This window comes from Panicum hallii, chromosome 1 (genome assembly GCF_002211085.1).
Source record: "Panicum hallii strain FIL2 chromosome 1, PHallii_v3.1, whole genome shotgun sequence".
Taxonomy (NCBI): Eukaryota; Viridiplantae; Streptophyta; class Magnoliopsida; order Poales; family Poaceae; genus Panicum; species Panicum hallii.
This window is the reverse complement of record NC_038042.1, coordinates 6,357,578-6,369,555: the sequence shown is the minus strand read 5'-3', so window position 1 is coordinate 6,369,555 and position 11,978 is coordinate 6,357,578. Positions and strand designations below refer to the sequence as shown.

The window sequence follows — 11,978 nt, the reverse complement described above, 5'->3', positions numbered from 1 at the left end:
GCACCCGAGTAGAAGAGCGATCAAATTTTTGGGGAGCGCATCAGCATGACTGCTCGTGTGACTACATCTCCGACTGCTTCGACTACGCCTACGACTGCTTTTTTGACTACGCCTCCGACTGCTTAGACTACGCCTACGACTGCTTCGACTACACCTCCGACTACTTCGACTACGTCTTCGACTGCTTCGACTACACCTTTGACTGCTTCAACTACGTCTTCGACCGATTCAATTACACCTCCAACTGCTTCGACTACTTCGACTACATGTCCGACTACTACGAATATATCCTGGTGGATGGCGCAACTGCACTGTGATCACCTGCACAGCATCGGCTCTTGATCGGCTACATCAAACAGTCTCGATCAGCAATGTCAAGTAACGACGAATCCGGTGCCTTTGGCACTGGCCCCGCCTCTGGGTACACACAACATGCCATGCTCCTATTTCTGTCATGATTTATCTTGTATTTCGGATTAAAATGAACTGTAATTTAGCTCTAATTCCAACAAATTCTTACAAGTACTTGATTACACCGAACAAAACTGTGGACATATGCTGAACAAAAAGGAGTGAACTATTTCAAAATTTCAAGTCTAATATCGTCGGTATCTACAGCCACAAAAAAAAACTTGAACACCCTTTTGCTAGTTCCATTAATAATATGAATGAAGATAGAAACCATGCATACAACATACTATACCGTGTTACAGTAACTAGTGGTGCCTATTAAAGGAACAGATCGAGCTACGTACACAGCATCTCAAAGAACATTAAACATCCAAGCAATGACATCCAAGTAATAAAAAGCTTCCCTAAAAATGGCATCTTCAATGATGACAAACTAATAGATACCAACAACCTAGAAGCGAAGCTCATGAATGACGACCAACAAATTTCACCCACGGAGAAGAGAACACTATCGCATGAGGACTAGGCTCCCAACCATTAGATCCATGGCCCCATGCACGCAGGGATAAAACTAGTTCAATGGTGACCGGCGTCTACGTCCCTGGCAGAGGTAGTGAAACGCCCCGGTCTAAATAACCGGAGCTAAACATGTATTTAAACACCAGAAAACAGTCTCTGGTAAAAATACATTACACAAGTGGTGCCACAGTCATACATAGGTTTTATCTAAATACGTTCGATTACAATAATAATATAAACTAGGAATACAACAGTAGCGGTGATAAACGCAAGGGCAAACTCTTCATCTGACATGGTGGCTTCTACTGCAACAGCACCACTCCAGACTTGGGTATAGGGCACGAACTACACACCTTCCTCAGGCACGAAATCAGAATCCTCTGCAATGAGTCATAAACGGGTGAGTACAAAAGTACTCAGCAAGTTCCACCTCACCCTACGGGAGGGGAATGACATGCACGACGCACATTAAATACAATGCATTAGTAATGCAACTTATGGTATACAACTCTTCCCGACACAACCCACAGTTGGTAGCTCACTAGTTGTCAGGACCACACCTTAGCCTGTCCATTCCGTGGACACGGACCATTCGAATGGATTCTACACTCTGCAGAGGTCATACACTGTACCCACAAGCTCGACTGCCCGAACGGACAACCGACATAGCCGACACCCAGCCGTGGTCACGCCCCAGCCCGGCCGCACAAACCCTCAGGCCCTGACCCTAATGGTCTATACCCGTGAACCATCCCTGCGATCGTCAGGCTAACCAGTGGGATTAGGCTAAGTCCGGCCCATAACGGAACCTGTGGTCGTACTAAAGTAAGCTAGATGAGATGTCAAAACAACTCGGTCCTTATGGTTCACCAGGGCAGCAACCATCTCGAGCCTACCTCCACGGTAGCACTCACCTGCCAGTCTACCACCACGGTAGCGCCGGCTCCAGCATACCCAGCTGCCCTAGCCTCAGCCAAATCCCTTCATATCCTAGTCTCAACTCTAGATATGCATAACTGCATGTATGAGCACACTCAATCACTCAAGCACCGATATATGTAATCGATCCTAAACCAGGGCTACAACTAGACGTCCTCACATGAATGCAACCGCTCACATAGGGGTCGATGAAACTTGCCTTCGCTTACGTACGCGTCGGCGGCGGCGGCTTTCTACTCGCGCTACGGGTCTTCTGGCTCCGGCCCGCTGTACTGGCCTTCGTACTCCTTGGCAGGCTCCCCCTCGATCACTCCGTGATCTACGGCGGAAATGGCACAACCGGCAAACAAACACAAGTAAGCTATAAAATAAGCTCAAATGGAGATGAAAATAGGAGGAATAGATAGTATATGATTTGAGGAGAGTTTAGGAAAAAGAGTCATGTGAAAAGGAGTTGATATGAAGGAGATATTGGGTTTCAGTATTGGTTGGTATTCAAATAGAATGATTTGGATTAGGTGCTCACGGCCTGGTGGATGTTTTGGGCCTTTATTAGTATTGCGGAGTTAATGGTCGGGGAGCTGCCTGCCATCTCACCTTGGCGTGGAACAGCTCGGGGAAGAGGGTTAACTGTTGGAGCTTCGTCTCGTGAGTGAGCTAGGCTCGTGAGAAGTGGTTCAGCTATCGGAGTGAAGCGGCTCGGTGTGTTTGGGCTGATGATGGGGTTCGTCACGGCCTTGCTCCTTTTATAGGCGAGGGGAGCAGCGGCGGCGTTGCACAGGGACGAGCGACGGCATGGGCTGCGGCACCTCGCCGTCAACTCAAACAGTGGCAGCGCTGAAGGCGCGAGCGTCGAGGCGGCAAAGCCGGCGAGGACACTGCAGCGGCGTGGGCGAGGTGGGGACGCGGAGGTGGGCGGCACGGCGCGGTGCGGGCGGCAGTGCGCAGTCCCGTCGTGGGGCCGGCGTGTCGCGCGTGCGCGAGCGGCGCGAGTGCGGGTGAGGACGGCAGGGAGGGGCGTCGGCTTCTTTTATGAACGAGGTGAGGCGGTTCGCGCGGCGGAAAAATCTAGGCCGGCACTGTGTGCGACGACCCCGATTTATGGCGAGGTGGGTGCCGCCATATTTGCACGATGGGTTATTTCAAGGTCAATGGTGTGGGTATTCTGTGGCTTACAAGGAATGATGAAGTTATGGCGAAGAAGGTATGTGCTGTCATGATTATCTGGGAATTATGGCGTGGTGCGGTGATCCGAGAGGCTTCTATAGAAAGTGGCGGGGTGATTTTTGTCGTAGGTGCAAGCATGCGTAAGCTGGTTACTGAAGGGAACGAATGTACTTAACGCAAGGCAAAAATATAAAATAGTCGGCCTAGTAGTTACGTAATACCTCTTATAACGTTAGTATTATTTTACGTTACTAATTTAACCGGGAGTGTAATACTTATAAAAACACTTATCTTGTTGGAGCGACAAGGTTACGAAGGAACACACACCTTTAAGTAGCTAGTCCAACACTCACCCTTCTAGCCGTACCACAACTCATCTATCTTGCTCATGGGTGGATGCTACGTCAAAAGGAGGGCTCTATTTATAGGTCAAGGGGGGCTATGGTCTCACTCTTGCTTAGTGAAGAAGAAATTAGAGAGTTGCCTTGAAAATATCCCACTCTTGCTTAGTGGAGAAGTAACTAGAGGGTTACCTTAGTGATGAAAACTGGGGTGTTACGGGTAGCGAACTGCAGAGAATTCACGTTCAGACCCAGACAGAGGCCGATCTAGGGCGAGCACCGAGCGATGAACGGAAATCCTTAGCGCAGGAGATGAATGAATCCGCCGATCGACCGACTACCCGCTCGCAGGGAACGGAGGAGGCGGCCGTACTCCTAGCTAGCTAGAGCGATCCAGGCGAGGTAGGGTTCTTCCTTACCGGCCGGCCAGCAGATAAGGTGATCGGAGTGCGGCTGGGCTCCACTCGTGACCCGCCACTCCACGCTCGCGCGCGGCTGCAGCATGGAGACGCGAGGGACGAGGGACTGAGGGAGGAGGAGGAGGAGGAGGAGGTGTCCTGGCCTGGCGGTTCGGCGGGAGCAGATAGCGCGCCGGCGACGAGGAGAGAGGGATCGCCGGCCGGCGGCGGGGTTCTACCGTTCTACTCTACTGTCGCTGCCTGTCTCTCGGACGACGGCGCCGAATGAGTGGCCGCTCGCTGTAGCCTCGACGACAGCATTTCGGCGCCGCTCTGAGAAATGCCAGCTCGGGTCCGCATGTGAAAACGCGCAACGGGCAGAAGATGGTGAATTTGCCACCAACCGCAGGTCAGAAGAGCGGAATTTTTGAAATCGGCAAATATTCTGAGCGGCATTTCTGAAATTAGGCAAGTATTTGGAGCGGCACTTTTGAAATCGGCAAATACTCTGAGCGGCTTTGTTCAAAGAATTCTAAACATGAAATACCCACAATAGTGTGAGGGCGAGAAAACAAACAAACAAATGGCTGATTGTGTGTTCGGATTTGGGAGGGCCTTGCATGGTAGGAGTAGTTGTCTATAGACGTTTGCCCACCAAATGATACTCATCTTAATCTTAACCAACCAACGTTGATCACTAATTTTGTGTAAGAGCGTGCGAGGAAGAAAACAAACAGAAATGGTGAGTGATTGTGTGGAAATTGCGTGGGTGTGCTCATTGATCAATAAAAACACCGTTTTAGACAACTGTACTACAGCATCCCTATATTTAACTGATGCTGAATTTGCCACCAACAGCAAGTCATAGGAGCACCATTTATTAAATAGGCAAATATTTTGAGTCTCAAAATTCCAGAGGAAATCCCCGAGTCTTGTGCGAATCCGCGACGATTAGAATTGTTCCAAAATTCCAAAACAAAAGCAAATTGTCTTAAGATGAATTCAGACTTCGGAGAACCTTACTTCGTCTGTGATGGCTGTATTCGCTCCTGTCTTGCGCGAATCCACGACGTATAAACGTAGAGTGGGTCTACAATTCGGTGCTTGCATACTACAAAAATAGCTATGTTAGATGTTTGAAGTTGGGTACGTTCTTTAAATTTGAATACTGGTCATGAGAATTAATCTACTGCCGGGGCATACATCCAATGCAATACAAGAATCGATGCAAACAGCTCTCTCCAGAATAGGCAATGCAAGAACTAATAATAAAACTGTCTTTTAAACTCTCTTGCTGAATTGCTTCCCGATAAAAAGATGGATAATGATGTAATGGTATCGCTTCCCTCCCTGTAATCTGTCTACAAAACATGAACCAAACACTGTCAGAGAGACAAGAGCAAAGAAAAGAACAAAAACAAAAGGAAAAGGGTTGTGAACTACAAGCAGCAGAAGTAACGTAAGTAACTTCATCTTCGTTGCATCAGGAGAGAAATGACACGAAGACATTATTTGATTCATTTACAAAGAGACACAAATGTAACCAGCACAGTCGAGCTTTTCAGCCAATATGGCTTTGCAGTGCTGCTACGCAATTTCATCTAACAAATGAGCTCCAGCATGGGGTTCGAGTATACATGGCATAATATTACAAAAGCCGCCTGTGCACAAGGCATGTTGATGGTAACTTGCGTGCAGAGACTGAAAGAATAGGATAACTAAATATAGTATCAAAAATATACAAAGTCTTTGAACTCTACTCTTTATTCAAGCTGCGATTCGGAAAACTGTGTTTTTATCTTGTTCTGGACAGATTGATCAGTGGGTGGCATCTCTGCTGTAGTATTGATCCAAGGTCTTTGCAGGGATACGGTGGAGAAGTTCTCGAGGGAATATGCGAAGCAAAGACCATGCCAGATCAAGTGACTGGAAAATGTTTCGGGTGTCATATGCGCCTTGTGTCACAAACTTCCTCTCAAACTTGTCAAGAAATTCTAGATAGAGCTGCATAACAACAGAACAAAACGTGCAATGAATTAGTTTCGAACTTAAAAGAATATTTTTGCACACAACACAAATTGGTTCTCTTATGACACACCAGATCCTCGGATGAAAGAGCCTCCTCTCCAACAACTGCTTTCATAGCTTGCACATCCTTGCCGATTGCATAGTTGGCATAAAGCTGAACAGCCAGGCATGTTAGCCCATTACACAAATATCAGAGGCAGAGTGAAACCTAATCACTGCACTCAAAGGCTCAAGAAGGCACCTGATTGGACACATCTGAATGATCTCGGCGTGTCATACCCTCACCAATAGCACTCTGAAAGTGAATAACCATGATATGATTATTCATGCAATTTTAAATTAAGGAATGCGACAAGAAAATTGTGATGAGTGGTACCTTCATCAACCGTGAGAGAGATGGCAGAACATTGATGGGTGGGTATATCTAAGAAACCAACACAAAGCCATACATCTTGTTAAGATAAGAAAACAAGGGTAATGTATATTATGTTTCCAAATTTCCTTTTTTTTTCATGAATGTCATGTACATAGGGAACAACCCGCACATGTAACTTTATAACAGAAGTCAAAATAGAGATTATAACAGAAGAACATGCGAACAAACCTGTCTGTTATGGAGCTGTCTATCAATGTATATCTGCCCTTCAGTAATGTATCCAGTAAGATCCGGAGTTGGATGTGTGATATCTGTTGAGCAAAAAAAAAGTCAAAGAATATAAAACATGGCGTTCTAGTTTGCAAGTCAAGAAAGGCAGTGTTCGTGCATAAAGAAAAACTAATATCAGATGAACACTCTAAGCAGTTCACCAGGTAGGCACCAGAAGGCACTGCAGCAGCTGATGGACCAATCCAAGCAGGAGTGCAAAGAAATTTAGACACAATGCAGACACTATCTTACATAGATTTCTTGTTCATGACTTACCATCATTAGGCATAGTTAGAATAGGAATTTGAGTAATTGAGCCTTTTCTTCCTTCAATACGCCCAGCTCGCTCATATATGGTTGCCAGATCAGTATACATGTATCCAGGATAACCACGCCTACCAGGCACCTCTTCTCGTGCTGCTGAGACCTGAGCATAAATATTCCTTGTAATTAAAATTCAAAATCCCTGGCAAAAAATCCATCCAGTTTTCTACCAAAAATTGCAAGACATATGTCTTGACTAGTTCTATAGCTAGGTTCAAAGAGTAAGTACTGAAACAGATATAAGCTCGTCAGAGGGAGAATTTCTTCTAGTAATGGGTGAAAAGTTCTATCTAAGAATTCACCTTGTAGACAAAACAAGTGTTAGGAAAAGGCAACACAATAATTTGAGAAAATACGGAAACACTACAGAGTGCATTCAATACCTCACGAAGTGCATCTGCGTAAGAGCTCATATCTGTCAGAATGACAAGCACGTGCTTCCCACATTCATATGCCAAATATTCTGCTGTCGTAAGAGCAATTCGAGGCGTGATGATACGTTCTATTGTAGGGTCATTCGCCTGTAATCAATAAAGAGAAGTAGCAAGAGTTAACTTTTATTCTAGCACCTCAAATATTTAATTTGTTGAGGTCTAATACATATGGTCACCATATAACGATAATTTCAATACCAGATTCAGGAAAAGGGTGACCCGTTCCATAGAACCATTTTCTTCAAAGTCACGTTTGAAAAATTGGGCTGTTTCCATGTTTACTCCCATAGCAGCAAACACAATGGCAAAGTTGTCCTCATCACCACCCTGAAAGGAAAATAAACCACAACAAAATGAGTGGAATAAATTTCAAAAAACAAAGTAACAGAACGAAAATTACTCAGTATGACAATAATCCAGGTTTGAAAACCTATCAATGCTATATATTAGATTTTTCCACAATTTCCAGAGATCTATTCGAGCAGATAGATCTTTCACTTACAAAGGAGACCAAAGCACTGAAACCAAGACAGATACCAAAAGAACAGGATGTTGAAATAAGGAATCTAAGATTGATTCGAGGCATATGTAAGTAACAGTCAATAACCACATAATGGTCAACCAGTTCTTTCAGCGGTAAAGGTCAACCAATATTTCAAAAGCAGTCAAACAATAACTTAGAACATTTTCAGAAGTGTCACATCTTCCAAAAAAATAAAACTAATTAGGATCACTACCTCCTTGTGCTTGCCAGAATTCTCCAGCCTTTTGACAAGACCAGCTTGACGACATATCTGAGCAGCAATTTCATTGTGAGGAAGACCAGCAGCAGAAAACAGAGGAATTTTTTGCCCTCGAGCAATTGAGTTCATCACATCAATTGTGGATATTCCTGTTTGAATCATCTCTTCTGGATAGGTTCTCTCACTGGGGTTGATAGAACTTCCTGAAATATCATCAGACATCACAAGTTTATCACATGGTAAACAGTCTCCAAAAGAGGATGATGTAGTGGCTCTCAAATCCTTCTAATGAATTAGTCATTAGTCAATTTGTGTCCGCTAAAGGATACAATCACAAACACAGCCATTAAAGTTGTTTGCAATGAAAAATAGCTCACCAGAAATATCCAAGTAAGCCTCAGGCAATATTGGAGGACCATTATCAATAGGTTTCCCAGAACCATTAAAGATGCGTCCAAGCATATCAAGTGAGACAGGAGTTTTCAAGACCTGTAAAACAAAAGGTGCATTCATAAGTCTTCCTCATAAGGGAAGAGAGGAAGTGGTGAAAATGTTCTTCTTGGAACATCTGAAAATGGAAACAATGCTTATTTTGAATGCCTGACTGAATCTGCACCCTTCTCTTCAGTTGGCAATGTCATGACACTAAGCAAGTATCATACCCTACTGAGATGATCCAACAAAATCCTAAACTGAGAATTAGATTTATTCAGCAGGAAGATTGAAAGTTTGTACCACCTAATTTCTACGATATCAGTTTCCATATAGTTTCCAGATCCACACATCAAGAAGCATGTTATGAAACTGTGCAGCTCAAGAAATTCGACAATTTGACCGGTTTTTTAAAACTTGAGCAGGATAAAACAAAAAACAATAAATCAAATTACCAGATGTCAGAAACAGAGATGGAAATAGGACAATACCTCGCCAGTAAACTGCACAGTAGTATACTTGTTGTCTATTCCTGAGGTACCTTCAAAGACCTGAAAAGACACGTAGCTTAGTATCCTGATGACAATCCCGCAATGATAATATAGAAAGTTTTGAAGGCAAGCTTATCCTAATGAATCATATAAATCAAACAAAAGAAATGAAGCATTTAAACTTGATTGCCATTCTTCAGTCAAAAAAGAACAGAATCCATAGGAAAGAAGCAACCTGCACAACAGCCTTTTCACCATCAACTTCCAGGACTTGACCACGACGAGTGGTTCCATCTCCTAATCGAATGTTCACAATCTCCTGATACTTAGGGCCCTAATATAGTTTTGAAAAAGAAACTGATACTGAGTACACGAGTGTGATCAGGTTCCTCCATGATTAATTTGAGGCAGCATAACCAACTGTATGCTGTGCTAAACAAAAACAGAACATACCTTTACTTTGTCCAAGATAACCAGGGGCCCTGCCACACCAGAGACAGTCCTATACTCTGCAGAGCAAGAATAGTTTAGCACAAATCTAGATAGAACGTACCTTTTCTTTGTTAGCTAAAAGGATGTTCTTTCATATCTATGATGTGACTACAGAGGTTAGTACAAAGTTCCAAAACTAATGATAATGGGGCAAATGTGTAAAAGCAAAAGAATGATAGTATCTTTGCTGCCATGCTAAACCGTTTTCCAGTAACTAAAGTACCAGATCACCTACTTTGATGCTATTTGTAACATGGGAACTAATTCAAATGTTTATCGAATTGACTAAACATATTCCCATGTGATGCAAGTAAAGTGCTAAAAAAAATCTACTAGATTCCACAACAATACGTGTGTATGCACATATTGAACTCCAGCCTAAGAATGTGAGACATCATACGGAGCAATTTGCCGCTTCAGACTGAACATATCTAATGTAAGGTAAGAACCCATATCAAAATCGTACTGGCGAAACAAATTCGTTCCATAGTATCTGAATATTAGTGCGTCATCATTTAGCACGTTTCACAAAACATTCAGCTCTAAACTGATTTAACAAACCTATACACGACCAAATAACAACAAAAACAACAGAACACATGATGCACACAAAAGAAATGCTAGACAAGCTTAAGCTTGGTGGTGACTTCCTAGGGCAACCAACAAAGCGCACGCTTAATGATAAATAGCCGCAAGTCAGCACACTGACCCATGCCGATCTCCAAGGTTCCCTCCTCCATCTCGGCGCCATCCTTGGGCACGCCCATACTGCCGGCGACCTAGAAGAGTAGCGGCAACCACCTGCGGGCAATGCCGGCACCAGGATCAGAGAAACATAATGGAAGGGAGAAGACCAGAGGCGACCGATTTCACCCCCGCAGATCACGCCAACCAAGCGGACCAACCGACCGGAGCAGCGATCGCGGGAGGGAGTATCTGGAATCCGGTGCTCGCGGCGGAGGGAGAAGAGATCCAGCGGGACAACCGGAGAGCAATGCGATTCACCAAGGCCTCGGTGGATGGGATCTCCCCTCCGCGGCAGCCGCGAGGCGGGACGACGTGGGCGAGAGGAGGAAGAGAGAGGACTCGCGGTGGGAGACGTGGATGCGTGGATCCAGCGGTGCGGGGGCGGATCTGGATTGGAGTCGATTCCAGGAAATTGGTTGTCGGACTCGGATCGGCGTGCCGTGCCTCCGTGGACATGGGTTGGGTTCAACCGAATAATCGAATATACAAAGTGCTGGACTATATTCGAAAATGAATTTTGTTCCGAATTTATTCGAAGACGATTGGTAATAAGACCATTTTTCAGTGAGATATAAATAGGGTTCGATTTAGTATTGTGAATCTTCCAGGCATCTTTTTCCACTTAAACGGGTTCAAATTAACAAAAATCGTTCTATATCAAAGCTGCCGATCTTGTTATGTCCTTAAGGGGAAAAAAATGTCATCGAGAACTATAACTTTCATGCATACAGATACTTCACGTCCAAGGTTGTATCAAAAATTATAATTTTATCTGGGACACAAGAACTTGTCGGTGATTGGACTGATGATAAGTGGTTGTCATGTCATTGGTGGCATTTTAGGTGCCGAAGATACCAAGGTAGATGTTCAAATGTCCATAGGTTCATATCCCTCATTTTACCGAAATGAGAGAGTATTTCTTGATCGTTTTTATTTAGGAGATGGTTAAGATGGATTATTCTCTTCTCCTAGTGCTTTTATTAGGTATTTCTTCCATGCTAAATTATTAGTCGTTTTGACTTTTCTAAATAGATAAATTTTATTGTGTACATAAATATAACATATATCTATCTATATGTATAATAAAAACTATGCACGAGTTTAGAACGGAGGAAGCAGTATAATAAAACATGCAGTTGTGAGTTATCTCACCTCACATGAGAGGCGAGTCGTGTTCTCTTTGCCGATTGATATGTCTTATCTCCTTAAAATTTTTTGCTGATACCGCAATCAAAATTGCGATATTGATATCATTTCTTATTTAAAAAATAAAAAGCTTAGCACACAGCATGTAGTGTGCTCGCATGCATACCCTACACTGTGTAGTAGAACGACACAAGTAATAGGAAGACCAATTGCATAATCATTGAGATGATTGCTAACCACGGATGCCTCGCGGTGACACAGCCGTCTCTGTGAGACCTTATGAGCCTGCAACCTTCGAGTTCTGACAGCGATGTGGTACAAATCAAAAAGAAATAGAAGTCTAAAACGAAGCGTGGACGTGCCAAAAAGAATATTGATCAGGACTAGCGGCCCATGTCTATTTTTGTTGTGACCCACTAACGGCCCAGGCTCCACGGATGCAAACGGCGCTGCTATTCAAAACCAGACCCGGTTTGAGCCTATCATTAGCACAGTTTTTTGTGCGAAGGAATTTTTTTGTGCACCTAAGTGACAAAAATAAAACTCAGATAACCACGACCAGTTTTGTCGGGAGACAAAACGAAAAAGAAACCGTCGAGTTACGGGCTTGAGCAATCTTCTAAACACCCATCAACCATCATCATCTGATAGCCTTACCTAGGGCCTGTTTGTTTGAGCTTAAATAAGCTGTAGATTATACAAACCAATTTAAATAATCTG

General features: G+C 43.9%; 1 protein-coding gene across 3 annotated transcripts; it reads right to left on the bottom strand.

The window, feature by feature from the left end:
- Positions 1 to 5,230: 5,230 nt before the first annotated feature.
- Positions 5,231 to 10,495, bottom strand: LOC112875615 (V-type proton ATPase subunit B 2-like). Of its 3 annotated transcripts, none has more exons than XM_025939533.1 (15): positions 10,275 to 10,493; positions 10,075 to 10,166; positions 9,327 to 9,382; positions 9,109 to 9,207; positions 8,874 to 8,933; positions 8,328 to 8,439; positions 7,945 to 8,153; positions 7,406 to 7,534; positions 7,157 to 7,294; positions 6,726 to 6,876; positions 6,408 to 6,490; positions 6,180 to 6,227; positions 6,045 to 6,098; positions 5,874 to 5,957; positions 5,231 to 5,779 (listed from the first exon to the last, which is right to left on the bottom strand). In XM_025939533.1, exons 2-15 carry the CDS (start codon positions 10,130 to 10,132, stop codon positions 5,594 to 5,596), a joined length of 1,467 nt encoding a protein of 488 aa, XP_025795318.1. In that variant the 5' UTR covers positions 10,133 to 10,166; positions 10,275 to 10,493; the 3' UTR covers positions 5,231 to 5,593. The 3 variants fall into 3 exon arrangements, with proteins under 3 accessions (XP_025795318.1, XP_025795327.1, XP_025795336.1); XM_025939542.1 differs by having other exon boundaries at positions 5,594 to 5,779; positions 10,239 to 10,495; XM_025939551.1 differs by having other exon boundaries at positions 5,594 to 5,779; positions 10,351 to 10,478.
- Positions 10,496 to 11,978: the final 1,483 nt, after the last annotated feature.